At 43.3% G+C, this 19797-nt stretch overlaps 1 protein-coding gene across 1 annotated transcript in view; it reads right to left on the reverse strand.

Moving 5' to 3' along the window:
- The window catches only part of PKP1 (plakophilin 1), a 168622-nt gene that overhangs the window by 133227 nt on the left and 15598 nt on the right, over window positions 1–19797 (reverse strand). The window contains exon 2 of the mRNA XM_083173187.1: window positions 8868–8971. Coding sequence (XP_083029313.1) covers window positions 8868–8971 — 104 coding nt within the window. The remainder of the gene's footprint in view (window positions 1–8867; window positions 8972–19797) is intronic.

Raw genomic sequence — 19797 nt, forward strand, 5'->3', positions numbered from 1 at the left:
AATGTGCCTGAATAATGAGTGCACCTGCAGGGAGACCTGGAAAACGTGCACTGCTGGGGGTACTTGAGGACCAGGGTTGGGAACCACTGGTCTAAACCCGAGGGCTATTCCTTCTTCGCCCCAATAGAAGCAATGCAAATCGGTATTTTGGTAAGGAATCTGATGTAGCGCCTTATTCCTTACCAAAAAAACTTTAGACAAGAAAAGACATGCCAAAAAAGGGTAACAAAACAGAGACAGGTAAAATGTTTGCCGTACACCTGAGCCTTTGGCATACATAACAATGAAAAAAGTGCACGTAAACATGTTAAAAAACAAGTGCCCATAAGAATTTTTAAAAGTGCAAGATGTAGGCTTTAACCAAACTGTGCCCACAAGGCGACTGAATGCAAATGTATTCAACATTGTTATTGCAATAATGCAATAAAGAACTTTGAAGGAAAAAAAAACAATAATTTCTTAGGACAAATTACGATATACCGTAAATTCAGGGGAGTCTAGGTTTGGCAGCAGCGTGTTGTCAAGGCTAGTGGTGTTTGCCTCACTATACTCTGGGTTTAGTGGGGCACTGGTAGCAGTGCTGGAGGCATAGCTAGTGGAAGTGTTGGGTGCGTGGCTAGCACCAGTGGTGGGGTGGTAGCTAATTGCTGTGCTGGGGGCGTGGCTACTGGGGCCTCTATATGGTAGAGGCTCTCGGTGTGGTTGCTCACACGAAGTGCTAGGAGCGGAGGGAGTTGGCCCTCTACTGTATTGGCCATACGCATACTCATGGTGTGCTGGGTATGCTGGGGCCTGTGAAGCATGTGGCGGATACATTGGATAATGAGGAGGTGGCATATACCCACGATTAAGTATCCGTTCCAAGAAGGACAATTGTCTGTCCTGCATGTCCTTTAATTGATCCAAGAAAGAGTGCTGCATCTGTCTTTCATTTTCTAAAAACTTCTCCATACGAGCATCCTCATTGGCCTGCATGTCGGAGTCCATTTCACGCAGTTGTTCTATTACTACTGAAGAGAAAGCTCTCGCCGCTTGATCGGAACGGTTTGCTTTTTTCTTCTTTGCCGGCACCTTGTAAACTGCAAATGGGACAAACAAAAATACACTATAAACATTAAATAGCAGAGGTGTTTGCAGCCCTGTGCTTGCGGCCCTATCCCACCTGCACACTTGCGGCACTCTGCAACATATACCGTTGATAACTGGGATAAATGTTTTTTTTACTTACTATTTGAACGCAGTTTTGGTGTTTGATGTTCAGTCACTTGCTCCGTTGCTGTTTCGGACCCCTCCTCCGCCATGGACTGTGCGGTGTCAGACAAAGCAGACCTATCAAGTTGACTGCACTCTTCATCGCCATCTTCCGAAATCAGGAGCGGAGAATTTGGGCAGCATGGTGACATTGCCATGGTGGACTGTGTGTCTGGTGGCTCCTGGCTACTCTCCATTGGTGGCTCCTGGCTACTCTCCATCTGGCTGGCCAACGAGGATGACAGTGCCACAGGATTAATCAGAGCTGTGTTGCCAAATGCCCTGCAGCATAGATCGTAATGGACCCACTCGACACGTGCGGCACCGCTTTTTTTCCTGTTCTGGTCAGAGACCTTGGTGAACTGCCTCTTTAGTGCTTTCAATTTGTTAAGCACTTGCTGGTGAGAGCGGTGTATCCCCCTAGACTCCAGCATCTGGGCAATATTTCTGTACAAGATTGCGTCTTTTACGGTACCAGTCACCTGGCGCTTGATTTCCTCCTCTGCCCTAATGAGCAGCAGCTCCTTCACTTCAGCATCAGACCAATTGCTGGCAGCCATAATGAAGTTGTGCTGCGGGATGATTAGCAGTGTCCGCTGGGGCAGCCTGTGGTGCTGGCGGCAGAGAGGAAGGTGGCTGCTGGAGCAGCCTCTGATACAGCAGGGGAAAGTCAGCAGGACAGACATGCAGCACATGTGCACACAACGCTGTACTCCGTGCTATGTGCGCAGTCTGCGGGGCTCTGAGTGATGACATCACTCATCAGCGCCCCAGCAGCACCAATCAGTGAAGATTTTTACATGCTCAGTCAAATAACCCGGTTAGGGAGCGTTTCCACTACCCTTGAAGCCGGGTGCGAACCGGGTGCTACCCTGATCATGACCTGGGTAGGATTGCCGGGGAATCCAAACCGGGTTATTTGAAAGGGAGCATTTCCACTAGCAGCAAAACCCGGGTAGAAGCGCGTCCCCGCGGAGATTACCGGGTTATTTCTTCTAGTGGAAAAGGGGTATTAGTGTCTTACACGGGTATGATCCCTGTTCAAAAACCCGTGTTTAACACGGGTTTCAGATGGAAAAGGGGTATAAGAGACAGTTTTGCAACAACAGTAGCATCTGCTATCAACCCACATCTCTTGGACTCCCAGAGTGATAAAAACAGGAGGGGAGAGTGAAACCTCACCCTTTTCACAACTCACGATGAGGGTAATTTCTCAGATATGTCATAGTTGTCTACCCTCCTGCATTCTGCAGGAGACTTCCTGAAATAACAGCAATCTCCCTCTCACCCTCATTAGTCTAACAATCTCCCTCATTTCACCAAGCCCATATTACACGGTTACAATTTTTTTGGAAAAAGAATCAGAGATAGATACATTTACATTGAATCATCAGCACCATTTCCCAGCACTTTAGCAAATATAGCAGCTGCTTTGGTGCTCATCTACATTTAGATATAAGTCATTTTAAAAGATTCCTCTCAGATGTAGCACCCATGCTTCTAGGTGCCACTTTTCAAAATCTCTCCTTGGGGTTTATTCTAGTTCATTCTTTCTGACAAAATCCTTCTTAGATGGACAAAACCATGTGCACTGCAGGGGGGGCAGATGTAACATGTGCAGAGAGAATTAGATTTGGGTGAGTTATTTTGTTTCTGTGCAGGGAAAATACTGACTGCATGATTTTACACTTCAATATACAGTAGATCTCACTTTGAAGAAAAACCCCACCCAAATCTAATTCTCTCTGCACAAGTTACATCTGCCCCACCCGCAGTGCACATGGTTTTGTCCATCTAAGAAGGATTTTATCGGAAAGAATGGACTAGAATAACCCCCCATATATGGAATAAGACATGCCCTTTTGGTGGATCATGACATGCCCCCTCAATGGAACACCTTGCAAAATTCTACTACCAACTATAATCTCCCTGAAACTAGTTTTCAAAAGTAGGCAAGTATGACATTTGTTTAGTATATTCTTTAATATAACCCACATGTCAGCTGAGTAATTATTTTGAGGAAGGAAGAGGTGTATCCATCCACACATGCATACAGGCCACACTGGCCATGCATTGAGTTTACACACCCTATTTTCTATGTTTATATTGGCATTTACTTTTGTTTTCCCCAGCGTAAAAATGATGGAAATGTGCCCATTATAACAGGTATAATTACTAAAAAGTAATCACAAATCACCCAACATCCACAGAGTGTTCCAGGGACAAAATTCCATAATTCTTGTGATGGCAAGAGACAAAATGTGGCTGAGCTCCAGTAGTGGGTGATGTCACAGAGGAGACTGTTGGATCAAGAAAGAAATATCTTCTGGTTGGCTGATGATTGGTGTATGAAACAGGGTGGACTAATGTAAGTCTTCCTCATGTGTTAGGACTTGAGTGATAGTGGCAGAAGATATAGAGGAGAAGTTGATCCCAGGTGATAACTAGATGCATTGTGTTCTAGGTGGACCAGAAGTACGGCAAGCAGCTGTAGAAAACCCATGGAGGAGCGGCAGGAGACATCCTGGAAAGAACCCAGAGGCTGGATCCGGGGAGGCTGGAACTGGATAGGTGTTAGGCTGGACCCAGTGAGACTGGGGGTGAGATGTATCAAATGGAAAATGCGGTAAAACCCCGGTTTTACCGCATTTTCCAATGTATCAAAAATGATACCGCAGGGCAGGGTATCGCCACCTTTGGGTGGCGATACCCTATAGAAGCCTATGGGCTTCTTTTCGCCGCCCACCGCCGACACAAACCCGCCGCCTCGCCGACCCCCCTCTGGCTTACCTTCCTGAAGGGTCCTCCTGGACCCCGGAAGGTAAACCCCTCCTCCCCCTAGTGAAGCAGCCGGACATGCTTCCGGCTGCAGGGGGGAGGAGGTGGCGCCAGGGACAGCATGCTTAGCTGTCCCCGGCATGAGGGGAGAGCGTGGCGGCAGGGAGATGACGGAGACCCCCCGCACACAAGAGTACAGGTATCGCGGGGGGCCTCCGTCACCGCACCGCGATGCCAGCCGCATATGTTAGTACATATGCGGCAGCATCGCTGTGGGGGGGGGGGGGGGGGCGATGTATTTTAATACATCCCACCCTGGAACTGAACTGGGGCTGGTCTGGACCTAGGGCCAGATGTATCAAGCTTCAAAAGTGATAAAACGGAAAGTGATAAACAACCAGCCAATCAGCTCCTACCTGTTATTTTTCAAACCCAGACTGTAATATGCCAGGTAGGAGCTGATTGGCTGGCTGTTTATCACTCTCTGTTTTATTACTTTTTGAAGCTTGATACATCTGGTCCCTAGTGAGGCAAAAAATGGACAGGTGCTGGGCTGGACCCATTGAGGCTGGAAGTGGACAGGTGCTAGGCAGAACCCAGTGAGGCTGGAACCAGAAAGGTGCTGGGCTGGGCCCAGTGAGGCTGGAACTGGACAGGTGATGGGCTGGGCCCCATGAGGCTTGAGCACAATAACAAAGCAGTCTTGCTGAAAGTCTGTAGCCTAATATGAAGCAGGAAGCGACGTTATTCAGGCATCTTCCTGTTCAACGGTCCAGGCTTAAATACCTACACCTCTGAAACAGGCTATATGGTATCAAAGATGCTGCTGCCCAAAACCAAGATTGCCGCAGAGGACTCCTTATAATAGGGCTTCAACATCAAAGGACAAGACTGCAGCATAGCCACCCAACTGGACCGACACTTGGAGGTACAGAATTACAAAACTCTGATCATGTGTGGAATCTTGGCATGGTGCCCGATGGTGGCTTGACACTTAAACATCAGATATCAGCCATAATCAAATCCAATTTTTTTTCATCTGAGGAACATAAAGAGAATAAAACATTCATTCAATTCAATCCCAGCAGTAACAGCCTGTATTGTTGAGCACTTGTTTTTCTCGACATGAAAATTTAGCTCGACAAGTCGCGTTTTCCCCTATTGTTGAGGACGACGTCTGACCACAAGAAGTTCAAACAGGAAAGTGGCAATTGTGTCAGAGATAGGCTACATTTTTGTAGTCAATGATATGAACGTAGATATCTTGTTAAAAACGCAAATTCTACTACTGTATAAAAACAGTTTCCAAATCAGCCATGCACAATGCTGGTATCTCCCTGAAGTCTTAGTACAGGAGTGAGAGCTCTGAGGTAAACAGAGTGCATTGTGGGAGAAGAAAACAAAAAAATGGCAACAACAAACATTGAATCCTGGGTAATTCTGCCCCAGCATGGATACAAGGGACATAAACATATGTGTTTGGTCAAACCAGAAGTAGACACAAATAGACATGTATACAGAATACTTTCAATAGGCAAAATTCTGCACAGTGAACATGAACGGTGAGCAGAAAAAAATGAATAATTCTTATCAGGCAAATGGAATAATTTAAACAAATGCATAATAATACAAGCTGAAAACTGATCCTGGCAATGTAATAAAGCATACCATATAAGCATGCAGCCGATGGAAAATTAAACAGAAGAGGAATATTTTGCAAAATATCAAAGAGAGAAGTCAAGATAAGCACTATAATAGGGAATCCTGCATATACACTTAACACAATTTTTGGATATGCAACAAGAGAAACTCCCTTGTCACAACGGAAAGAATTGTCGAGTTAAATTTGAGGGAAGAGTGATTTCAAACAGTCAAGGTCAGGTGTACTCTTTGACATTGAATAAGCTGCAGGAATTATCTTGACAGATTTTACCCAAAATAACTCGACAAGTCGAGAAATGTTCAACTCGACAGTCTAGGAAACCGAAAACCAAATCAGGCGAGCTCTGCTCGACATGTCAAGAAAACTAGACAAATGAATAGGCAACCTCATAAAAAAACCAACCTCTTGTCAAGAAAACATAACTCCCATTCTCTACTCCCTTCACTGGCTGCGAATAATTTTTAAGATTAATTTACTGAGATTCAAAGCACTACATTAACAAGGTCAAAGGTACCTGAAGCAGCTTCTTATTCCATACTGTCCCATTCGATTACTGTGATCTGTAGATGAAGGACTTTTAGCAGTACCTAGAATCTCCCGTAAATCATCTGGGGTTTGAGCTTTTAGCCATGTGGCTCTTGATAGTTCGAGAGGCTTCACTCTAGAATCCTTAAAAAACAGACTTTCCTATTTACTCAAGCATTCCCTAATTCCCTTAAGTATTGTTTATGAAGAGCTTTTCTGTACTTTTTTATGTTCATTCTGTTAAGCGCCTTGAGTCCTATTGGAGAAAGAGCGCTATATAAATAAAAAAATATTTTTTTTTGCCAAGAACGTCCGCGTATTTTTAAGATCAGGGCCTCCTCTCGACAATTCATGGCCATTTATGTGGCCACGCCCCCTTTTCACCGATCTTCAAAAACGGACCAGGGTCACAGTTGGCATATACCGACAGTCATGACCCGGGATTGAATACCCCCCACAGCAATGAAGCCCCCCCCCCAAAAAAAAATATATAACAAAAAAGTATTTACATTTTTCAAAAATTGACTACCACTTCATGCTGATTATCTATTGAACAGAACACCATATGCAAGAAGCTGCTGTGGTTCCTTTAATTCTGGCTTGTGTAAATGGTAAAGGTGGGGCAATTATGTAAAAAACCCACGCAGTCATGAAAGGTACAAAGATGACCAACGGAGCCATCACAAAGTTTGCAGCGCACACACAGATCCTGTGATATTATTTAACTTGAGGTAGTCAAGGTCTAAGCAGCATTACAATCTGAGAATTCAATGAGAATTCAATGGGTCTAATTTAGCATGGATCGTTAATCTGAGAAGTTGCAGTTGACTGGGGCCGTAAACTCCCACCTAGACAGAAAGAGAAAATGCCCTGTACAAATTTGCGAATGTGAGTAGATCTGAGGCTGCAACTAATCTGCAAATTAAACAGGCTGGAAGTTGCCAGCGCTGAAATCAGAGATCCACCTGAAAAACACCTGGGCAAGCTTGCTTTTTTTTAGACAAACCTAGAAAATGGCAAACTCCGACTTTGCACATTTTCAGTCACTATTCTCCCTCCAGCGCAATGTGAACAGAACGCATACAGTATGCAGTTGCTCTATAAATGCTTGATTTGCAAATTCTCTAATCAGCGGCCCTTGCGGAATATCCACAATATCTGCAATAATGATGCTCAACTGACAATCACTCTGCAAGCCGCACCGCTATTAGCCTTAGGCACATTTGCAATTAGCGCATCCCTATTAAACTTAGGCGAAGCAAATGTATGCGCAATTTACCGGTATTATTATTATCGTTTATTTATATGGTGCCACAAAGGTTCTGCAGAGCCTAACAATACACAAATGAGCAAAAACAGATAATGAATTACAGTACAAGACAATTTAGGACAAATACTTGGTAATATGGATATCATCAGAGGTTTATATATTCTAAGAAAGGCACATGAGGAGAGAGGGCCCTGCTCGTGAGAGTTTACATTCTAAAGGGGAAGGTTAGACAGACAGGGGTGACACAGGGGTGACACAGGGGAAGAAGTGAGCATAATTATGCCCCTTTCAGACCGAAAATATTACCCGGTATTATGCCGTTTTTTTACAGTTTCAAAATGGTAATATGTGCAGGTATTTAGAAACGGTAAAAAAGCAGGGTCCTACCAGTATCAGACCCGTTTATTCTGTAGTCCGAACGGGTCTGAAACAGTATTTAGGACCCAGCCAATAGTGGTCCCGCTCTGTGCACATCTAATGAGTGGGACCCAGCGCAGTGAATATTTAATGAGCAGGGTCCCCGCTCATTAAATATGCAGTGCGGTCATTAGATATGCACAGAGGTTGGGGGTCCCTCACCCAGGAAGCATTTTCAAACACCCCCCTCCCCCCCCACATAGTGCGCCGGTTCCCCACTGGCTGCCCCCCCCCCCCCCCGCCCCCCCTGCTCACCGGGCATTCACATGTAGTGCGCCCGGTCCGGCTCTCCCCTGCTACCGCTGGCTGTCCTCCTAAACAGCTACAGATTCAGCTTTAGCCCTCCCGCCTCATGCTTGACGCTGCTCCAGTCATTAGACCGGAGGCCTGGCAGGAGGGCAGGAGGAGAGCTTCAGATAACTGTTCTGCTACTGCAGCTGTGCACACCATCTACATGGACTGTGCACTCTGCTTGGCAGTGGCACCCTCTTCGTCCCGCATCGCTCTGGGCCTCCGGTCTCCCTGCTTAGACCTGTTTTAAATACAGGGTCTAAGCAGGTTTTGCGGTGTGAAAGCAGGATTAGAAGGTTAGGAAGAGAGATGGTCAGGTTTTATGCAGGAGGGTGGGAAGAGGACAGCTTAGTCTTTGATAATTTAAGTCTAAAAAAGCACTAGGTCATCCAAGAGTAGACAGCAGAGAGAAAGATAATTATTCAATTGCAAAAAAAAAAAATTTTTAAATCAGCATAGCATTTGTCATCCCAAACTTCATAGGCATCATAATGGCTTTGGTTTAGGCAATAAAATGAAGGATAAAGAATTGGCAAATGATTACATTGTAATTTGATGCCCACCATATTGGTGTTCATTCACATCATATGAAAACAAATTTTGTTGCATAAAATTTATGGGTAGAGGTCCTCTTCAGTCTTAACTAATGCAATACTTTAATAAAGAACTTACCTGATACCCCCAAGTGCTACCATTCTGGTACTTTGTATAATGATTGCCAACACTGTTGCGATTCATGTTGTAAGAGTCTTCAGTGGTCTCATACATTGAACCAACTATTAACGAGAGAAGAAAAATATAGCACTGAAGTAAAATGTTATATATATATTATTTTTATGTGCAGTGGAGTTAGAAATCAAAGAATTTTCCCCCAATTTTCATATACATAAAGAAGTAGTGAAGCGTTATAAAATATAGAAGGTTAACTAAGATTCTTAGAGGAGAGCTGGAACCCCTAGGAAATACTGGTCCATAGTTGGCTGGGAGATTAAGTGAGGGAGAGAGAAAAAAAAAAATAGAAGTGTATGAAAACCTTTTGTTATTAAGAAACTGACAAGTTTTTAAATGCTAGGCCCGAACCCAAAGTAAAGAAATAAAAGGGTAGCATATTTATCTCTTCAAAAACCCTTTATCCCTCCCCCCCCCCCCCCCCTACTTAATGCCCCTTTCAGACCGCACTTAAAAACCGGTATTGTGTAGATTTTTAACCGTTTTAAAACGGTAATCTGTGCGGTCTGAAAGGTGCACAACCACTTTACCGTTTTAAAAAAGCAGGTTTTTTAAAACGGTTAAAATGGAGGGTCCTACCCGTTTCAGACCCGGTATTTTGTGTCTGAAACAGTATTTGTGACCCAGCGCAGTGAATATTTAATGAGTGCTCATTAAATATTCACTGCGCTTCACCCCCGCTCCGCCCCCCGCGCGCCGTTTAACATCCCACCACCCCCCTCGCCGCGCGCCGGTTAACATCCTCCCCACCCCCCCCTCTAGGGCTAACAACCCTCCCGTGCAGCCGGTACCTCCTGCGACGCGTTGAGGATCCCGGCAGTATGGACGGATGCATTGCACTTTTTTTTTTACAAGTGCAATGCATCCGTCCATACTGCCGGGATCCTCAACGCGTCGAAGGAGGTACCGGCTGAACGGGGGGGCTCCTTAAAAACATTGGGGTGGTTCCTTTAACACATGGGGGCGGGTTGTGTGTGTGTGTTAACCCGCGGGGGGGGGGGGGGGAGTGCCTGGTTGTGTGTGTGTGTGTTAACGGGGGGGGGGGGGGTGCGGTTGTGCGTGTGTTAACCGGGGGGGTGGGGGCACTGAAGACCTCACTGGCTTTGACCCTGTTTTTGGAAAGCTTCCAAGAACGGGTCTGCCAGTGTCAAAAAAACACCACTTAAACGGTAATATACCGTTTAAGAGATGCGGTGTGAAAGGGGTTTTACCTGGCAGACCCGTTTTTGGAAACGTTTTCAAATACAGGGTCAAAGCCAGTTATGCGGTCTGAAAGCAGCATAAGTCACACCTTGAGGAATTTCCCTCATTGAGGGTAACCTCCAAGAAAGGTCCGGAAACCCGTTATCTTAAAAATCCACGGGTATACTAAAATACCAAGATGTGCAGAAGCACATCTTCTTTTATGTTTTTTGTCTGTGATTATGTATTTAGCTCTTGTCTTGTTGTATTTATGTTAACCCTGTGTTTCCTCCCCCGGGTGTTTTGAAACTAAAACTATCCAACTAAACATACATCTCATGAAGAGAATCCACCATCTAAATATCCCATGGCGTTAAAAATAATGTCCCTAAATGTAAATGGTTTAAATTCCCCTCGCAAAAGAACGATGGCAGTGCAGTTTTTCAAAAGGCAAAATGTAAATATTATATTACTACAGGAAACACATTTTAAAGATCAGCACCCATTAATGGCCTCCTGGGAGTTCCCTAAAGCATATTACTCAACATTTGAAAAAAAAAGAAAAGGAACAGCAATATTACTACATAAGTTATTGGTATATAAAGAAGAACAGTCTTATTCAGACCCAAAAGGGAGATTTAATATTTTAGTAATGCGGCTATCTCATGGGTTCCTGACGGTGGCCTCAATATATGCCCCTAATATGAAGCAAAAAACCTTCCATGTAGATTTCTTTAAGCAACTTAATAAAATATCTAAAGGGAAGATAATTATAGGGGGTGACTTTAACGCAATCCCAGATTTGAAGTGGGACAGAGAATCAACTCCCCCCCCCCCCTAGCTCAGCAACAGTTAAAGAATCAAAAAGACTTAAAGAAACGATTACCTCAAATAATCTATACGACGCATGGAGGGTGTTATACCCAACAGAACGCACGTACACACACTACTCAATTCCACACAAAATTTATTCTAGACTGGATCTTTTTTAGATAGATGCAACTGTGACCCCAGACCTAGTCAAAGCTTGGGTTTCACCAGTGGTCTGGTCAGATCACTTGGCAGTATCAATAACGATACAGTCTAAAAACACAAGCCTTTCAGAATTTCGTTGGAGACTTAACTCCTCCCTTCTCTCAAAGGCAGACCACACTATGCAGATAGAAAGAATGCTGAAAGAATATTTTGAAATAAATAATACAGAAGATATGTCACCCGCAATAATATGGGAAGCAAATGAATCAGTAATCAGAGGACAAATAATAAAATTAACCAGAGTTCAAAAAATAAAGGATAATAAAATATGTAAGGACCTTGAGCAGGAGATAAATGCACTAACAATGAAGCATCAAAAAAATCCCAAACATAGTATTTATAGCAAACTCTTGACCTTAAAAAGTCAACTATATCAGATATACTCGGAAAAAGCAGCAAAAACTATGAAATGGCTCCAATATAAATTCTACGCTAAAGGAGATAAGGCAGACTCCCTTTTAGCATATCGTCTACGTAAACGTAAACAGCGAGATCGGATATTCGCAATAAAAACTACAGCAGAAATAATAGTAATTCCAAAACCAGATCGCGATCCCACCACCCTATGTTGTAGCTATCGCACAATATCACTATTAAACTCAGATCTAAAACTTTTTGCAAACATTTTATCAAATCGCCTAGCTCAGGTTATTCCCTTACTGGTCCACCCGGACCAGGTAGGCTTTATACCGGCTAGACAAGCTTTTGAAAATATTAGACGGGTAATAGACACAATACAGTTTGTGAACAGTTCTAAGATACCAGATATGATTATGAGTTTGGATGCCGAAAAGGCATTCGACAGAGTGTCTTGGGAATATATGAACCAAATACTAGCAAGATATGGAATAGGAGGACGTTTTTTGATTGAAATCCAATCATTATACAAATCTCCGATAGCCTCAGTAATTATAAATGGAATTAAATCCCCCTCCTTTGAAATAAAAAACGGGACCAGACAGGGATGTCCCTTATCTCCCTTAATATTTGCATTAATGATAGAACCCCTAGCAGCTAAAATAAGAAATGACAGGGAAATTGGGGGAATAAAAATAGGGACGGAGGATTACAAAATAGCAATGTATGTGGATGACATTCTTCTCACTCTGTCGGATCCAATGCCCTCCCTGACAAAATTATTTGGGACTGTGCATGAATTTAGTAAGGTGTCAAATTTTAAGATCAATGAGGCAAAAATGGAAGTCTTGGACTTTCATATATCTGACACGGTGAAAGAAGGGATATCAGCCGCATACGCATTTAATTGGAAAAATTCACAACTGAAATATTTAGGAATTAATATTACAAAACAATATCATCAATTATATGAAGCCAATTACCCCAAACTGATAAATGAAGTCACAAGGGATCTTACAGGATGGTCCGGGCAATACATCTCATGGACAGGCAGAGCAAATTCTCTGAAAATTAATGTATTGCCCCGTTTTCTATACTTATTCCAATCACTAGCAATAACTATACCACCAATAATTTTTAAAAACTTACATAAATTTTTTTCAAAATTCCTATGGTCAGGAAAGAGACCAAGGGATTGGTTAAAAACTTTACAAGAGGGTACAAGAGAAGGAGGACTCGGAGTACCAAACCTGAAATTTTATTATTATGCAGTACATATGGCCCAGGTGGTACTGTGGCACTCAGACACGGTTAAACGTAGATGGGTCCAACTAGAATCAGAACAGCTACAAGTATACTCTATTTCTCTGGCTGCCTAAAATCCAGAGACCAATAAAAGTAAAAAGTTCCGCAGTAATCTCATTTACATTAAATTGATGGGATAAACTAAATAAAGGATTTAAATTGTTATCTTCTCCTCCAGCACTAATACCCATGTGGTATAACCCACAATTTACTGTTAGCAAAGACAGACAACTATGTAAGGACTGGGCAAAAATAGAAATACTATTTATAAATGACCTAGAGGTGGCAGATTACTTCCCTTCATTCGCGGACCTACAATCAAAATATAATTTTTCAAATAAATGTTTCTATCAATATCTGCAGATCCGCAGCTACTATACATCAGTTCAAAAGGTATGGGTCAAAACAAAATTAGAAGGTCTGTGTCAGAAAAGGGTAAATTCTAGTGGCCTAATCTCAACAATATATCAACTAATGCTAAATTATGGGAAGGAAATACGAACACCATGTGAAACGGCCTGGGAAATAGATTTTGGAAAACAAATAAAGCCAGAGATATGGGATAAGATTAAACAAAACTTGATCTCGATTTCCCCTTCAATCCGTTATAGAGAGAGTTCCTATAAACTATATATGCGTTGGTACTTGACACCCAGTAGACTAGCACATATTTATCCAGAGGCCACAGACCAATGCTGGAGGAGGTGTGGAGAAAGAGGTACCCTGATTCACATCTTCTGGGAGTGCCCTCGAATACGGGATATTTGGAAATATATACATAAATTAATACAACAAGTCACTGGGCTTAATACACCGATGTTGCCAGAATTTATGTTACTCCCACAGAACATACCAGGGATCTCAAAGGCTATTCAAAAGCTCATATGGTTTATGACCAGTCCAGTTAAAATAAAAATAGCAACACACTGGAAAGCAGATACAAGCCCATCTAAAAACGCAATAAAGGAGGTAATCTGGGACTTGTACCACATGGAATTCCTATCAAGTATCGTGGAAGAGAAACCAATAGCCTTCAGAGAAATCTGGACTCCTCTCCCCCATAACTGATAGCGAGGCAAAATAAAATAAAAGTAGAGACATTAAATATGGATTAAGTACTCAAATAAAGTAAGCTAGAGAGAGAATGAAGCAATAAAAAACCCTCCCCTACCCCCCCCCCCCCTATATGTGGACCCCTCCCCTGTCGTGTAAGTTATAGTATTGTTATGAATTTTTTTTTCATTGATTTGTTTTGTTTGTTTGTTTGTTTTTCTTGACTATAGTCGATGAAACGGAATAATATGTATTGTCTTACATTATATATGAAGTGGCGATGCATAAAACAATACAAAATGAGACAACAGACTATGGGATGAGGGAGAGGAAAAGGAGAGGGAGGGGAGGGGAAAAAACTGAATAATGAAGATAAAAATTATGATATAAAAAAAAAAAAAAAGAAATGGGGCTGTACATAGAGCAATTAGATGAGCATACCAGAGGGATTCAGTATGAAATCCCGGCGGTCGGGATCCCGGCGTTCAAAATCCCGACGCCGGAATCCCGACCGCCGAAATCCCGACAAGGGGAGGACGTGGATCGCCCCAACTTGCGGGCTAGCTGCGCTCGACACGCATCGGGCCCGGTGCCTCCCTACGCTCGGCACGCTAATTTGTTCTCCCTCCAGGGGTGTTGTGGACACCCACGGAGGGAGAAAGTGTCGGGATTTTGTCGGTCGGGATTCCAGCGTCGGGATTCTGAACGCCGGGATCCCGACCGCCGGGATTTAAACTGCATCCCTACCAGAGATCATATTTTGAAGCTGTTCGAGAATACTACATGGTGTCTGTGTAGAAAAATCTCTGCTACTGCTAACCCACGAATGTCCATAATGTGAATCTTCTTCCCTAAGGCCTGGGCACCTTACTTACAATTCGTGAGCCTCCTAAACTTGGATGTATAAAGTATAAGATAACGTGCTAATTCCATGTGTAAGGACAGACCCGGGATACGTCCCTCCCCTCCATCCCCTCCTCAATGTGTGTGTCTTTCGTGTGTGTTTGTTTATATGTATGTTTGTATATTAGCCTATATAGGATTACAGATTAATGAGTACAGATTTATGTAAATGTCTGTATTTGTTTAAGGTTATCTGTTGCCAATATCCTGTGTTTTTTTTTTTTAAGGGAATCTGAATAGTTATGTGAAATTGGTTAAGATGGTACCCCTGTGACATGTGATCTGTTGCCTTTGGTGATCCAATATTGCACCTTATTCACTGTAATGTATGAATACAGACTTGTAAGACTGTTCTTCTATGTGGCAAAACTCAATAAAATACGATTGGAAAAAAAAAGAAATCAAAGATAATTGTTGTTAGGCTTCACAATCTAAAGGTCCATACACGCTGGGCGACTATGCCCAGCGATGATGAGAATCATCTCTGCGGGGAAAGCCGCTCAGTGCATACACACTGAGCGGCTTTCCCCGTGCCCGGTGCCGACGGAGGTGGGGAGGAAGGCATTGCATAGCGGAGCACTATGCAAAGCCGTCCTGAAAGCAGCTCATCTGCTGGCATAACCAGCAGATGAATGGCTTTCCCAGCGATGTTGTGGGAGCACACAGCAGCGCTCATTGCCGGGCCATACACACTGGGCGGCTTTGAACTGAAAGCCGCTCAAACCTCCTGTTTGAGCGACTTTCAGCTCAAAGTCGCCCAGTGTGTATGGGCCTTTAAATCTAGTGAATATGGGTTTTAAATGCTTTTACAGGTTGAGTATCCCTTATCCTAATATCCGTTATCCAAATTATTCTGAAAACCACAGTCTCCAAAATGTACTTTTTTATTTTTTGCTAGAAATATTACTGGCTGCATCTGTAACTGGCACTACTGGGGAAATAACATTTAACTGGCACTAAATATGTGCAGGGACATGATTGCTTGCCATTCAAAGGGTCGGAGATAGTACACAAACTTTGTTTCATGTTTTGAAACCTTGTTTCATGCACAAATAAAATATATTTGTTTGTATTTTGTGTGTTTGATGTGCTTATACAACATAAATGCAAAATACATCATGATTCCTCATTTAAATATAAAAATATTCCAAAATACGGAATAATCCATTATCCAAAATTCTTCTGGTCCCGAGCATTTTAGATAAGGGATACTCAACCTGTATCAAGTCATTATCTCAAAATATTTTACAAAGCTAAAAAAAATTTTTTTCTCTCAATGGGGCAGATGTACAGTATTAACCTCCCTCTAACGCCTGTTAAATAACGGGTCCCGCTTCTCCTGCACAAAGTGGAGAAGCAGGCACCCGTTACTGCCTCATGTATTAAACTCCCCGCGCGCCTATAAGGAGAGCCATTATGCCCAGAGTTAACGGCAATCCTTTTCGGCGCCCCCTCAGGCCTGTGCATTTAAAAAAAGTCCCTCTCTCCCCCCGGCCGGCTGTCTGGGCATGTGCGAGATCTCCCTTTTATCACGAGATCTCATGCGCAGCTCGGGGTCAGCAGCAGGGCTAATGTTGTCCCTGCAGTGGGGATAGGACAATGCTAGCCCTGAGCTGGCGAAGCGGCCAGGGCGATTTAACACCTAGGTGGCTGTTAATACATCACCCCGGCCACTAATTACTGGGAGGTGGGGATTGCAGGGGACAGCCCCGCCGAGCATTACTCGGCGGGCTTTCCATAGCGTGCGTTAGCTACGCTATTAATACATATGCAAAACCACAATCCCGCCGGTTAACTAGCGTTAAGAGCAGAAATGCACTTAGGCTAGTTCATACATCTGCTCCATTATTCTTTTGTATTTTAAACAATTTAAAATAGAAAGGTCACATGGGTACATTTGCTGCAAATTTGTAAAAGATATATATTTGTGCCATTAAAAATAAATGCAACTGGGTTAGGAGAGAAAAAAGAAGTAAAAAATGCAGTCTTGGACACTTGATTGCTGAATAAAAGCTTTTGGTACCACACAACTATAGCTATAATATATATATATATATATATATATATATATATATATATATATATATATATATATATATATATATATATATATATATATATATATATATATATATATATATATATATATATATATATATATATATATATATATACATACACACACACAGTATATAAATAAATAAAAGACCAGGCATTGTCAAATTTTTTCTACAGAGAAAAATAAAATGCTAATGCACACTCCACAATCACTATAATATTGAGCAATATTGAGGTTCTTGGTATTATTTATTGCCCATCACGGACGGTATAATAGTTAGCATTACTGTCTCACAGTGCTCAGGTCATGGGTTTGATTATTTTCCCCGTATTTGTGTGGGTTTACCCCAGATACTCTGGTTTCCTGCCACATTACAAAAATATACTATTAGGTCAATTGGCTTCCAACAAAATTAACCTTAGAATGTCTGTGTGTGCATGTACACGTGGTAGGGAATATAGATTGTAAGCTCCACTGAATGTGCGCGCTATATAAGAAACTGTTAATAAATCAGCCGCAGCTCGCCGATTCACGGGCACAGCCCCTTCTTGACCCGCGGCAGGCGGGACTTTGAATCCCGAGAGCAGACCGAGAACGGCCCAATAGCCTTGACACAACAACGTATACCCCCCTGAATGTGTGTGGAGTCCAAAATTCCTTTCGTTCATGTTGTCAAATGTTTGCCTTCTTTAGAAGAATACATAGTTACATAGTAGGTAAGGATAAATTAATCCCTTGGTGTATAGTATGTAAAGAAAGATTTTGATTCTTATTTGTACCCAAGGATGTATTTAACCAATACATATTTATCCAACCTTATTTTAAAAGTATTTATTGTATCCGCCGACACCACTTCTCCATTGATGGCAGAACTGTGGATGGATAACCCTAGTCTCGATCCCTATACACCGTGATGATACCTTCTCTAGTTTTACACTGTCCATATTATTATTATTATCCTTTATTTATATGGCGCCACAAGGGTTCCGCAGTGCCCAGTTACACATAATCAAACTGGAGAAGAGTAACTTACAGTTGAAGACAATCCTGGACAAATACAGGGTAAATGATTATAGGAACATCAGCCTATTGCTGAAACAGAAGTATCAATGTGGAAGCAAACAGCTTGGCTTGGTGCAGTCGAAGACTGCTGAATTAAGAAAGGATAAGCACATGAGGTAAGAGGTCCATGCTTGTGAGAGCTCACATTCTAAAGAGGGGGGGGGGAGCGGCAGGGGTGACACCGGAGGGGTAGATAAGGCAAAGAAAAGAAGGTTAGAAGGACAGTTTGCTGGGTGTGGTGAAGAAGTGGGTCTTAAGGGCCCGTTTGAAGTTCTGTATAGAAGTGGAGAGTCTGGGGGGGGGGGGGGGTAGAGAATTCCAGAGTACGGGAGCAGCACGTGAAAAATCTTGGAGGTAGGAGTGGGAGGAGGTAATAAGTCGGCAGGAGAGCCGACGGGTGTTAGCCGAGCGAAGGGGACGAGTGGGAGTGTAAAGAGATATAGGGGGAAATTTACTAATATGGATTCGTAGAAAAAAGGTGTATTCGTAGGGAGAAATACACCTTTTTTTTACGAATTTGTATTTTCGGGATTTTCTATCCCCAAAATACAATAATTCGTAGTCCTAGGGATGGAACATTCGTATTTGTATTTACAAATACGAATGTCTACACCATCGATAGAATACGACAGAAATCACCATTCAAAAGAATGGTGGTTCCTGATTTACTAAGCAGCCGTATAGAAAATACGGCTGCTTTTGTCCACGAAAATACGTCAGAAAAATAGAACACCATTTTCCTGTCGTATTCTCGTTTTAGCCTGCACGGATCAGTCAGATCCATGCAGGCTGCAGAGTGTAAAAATAAATAAAATAAATAAAAAAAAAAAAAAAACGGCGTAGGGTCCCCCCCCACAGCCGAAACCAGCACCAGGCTGACAGAGCCTGGAGCCGGTAATTAAAAATCAGGGAACCCGACAAATAGGGGTTCCCTGATTTTTAACAACCAGCCCCAGGCTCCTGCTCTGGGGCTGGTTCCCAAAATACGGGGGACAAAATTAGTAGGGGTCCCCCGTATTTTAAGAACCAGCCCCAGGCAAAACCAGCCAGCAGGGTAATGCCACAGCCAGGGGGAGACTTTTTATGCAAGTCCCCCCGGCCAAAGCAAAGCATTCATCCCTACCGACCAGTCAGCCTGGCCAGGGGCCCTGGGGGAGTGGGGACCCCCCAATAAAGGGGTCCCCCCCCTCCAGGACTTACCTGACCAGGCTGAAGCCGGGTGCTGTCCCCGATGCCCCTGGGCGGTGGGAATCGGGCTGATTCAAGTGTAAAAAAAAGGGTACTTGTTTCCTAGCACGGCCACATATCTTATGGATCGTGTACCTTTAGTTAAGGTACACGATCCATAAGATGGACCCGATTTCCTTTGAAATCAGGTCCATTTGGCCAGCTAGGACAAAATATCGGGGGCATCGCGTCGGTCGGGACCGTTAACAATGGTCCCGACGCGACCGACGCGATGCCCGCGATTTCCCCATAGGCTTCAATGTTAAAAAATATTTTAACATTGAAATCGTGTCGGGAAAGGTAAAATATCGGGGGCATCGCGTCGGTCGGGACCATTAACATAGGTCCCGACGCGATGCCCCCGATTTTTACATAGGCTTCAATGTTAAAAGATTTTTTAACATTGAAATCCTGAAAAAATGTGAAAAATGTGAAATGGGCCAATATGACCCATTTCACATTTTAGATGTCCCCGTCGTCACCCCACGATAGACGCCAACCCGAAGCGTGGCGAGCGCAGCGAGCCCGCGAGGGGCGGCGGTGCGCGTCCTCCGACCTTTTCATTCCCCTACTATCCACGTCGGCGTGGAGTTGAGAATAGAATAGTGTGGCGAGCGCAGCGAGCCACCGAGCCCGAAGCGTGGCGAGCGCAGCGAGCCCCGCGAGGGGACGCGGATACCTTCACAGTTA

The sequence above is a fragment of the Crinia signifera genome, chromosome 2 (genome assembly GCF_055691185.1).
Source record: "Crinia signifera chromosome 2, ASM5569118v1, whole genome shotgun sequence".
In the NCBI taxonomy this organism is placed as follows: domain Eukaryota; kingdom Metazoa; phylum Chordata; class Amphibia; order Anura; family Myobatrachidae; genus Crinia; species Crinia signifera.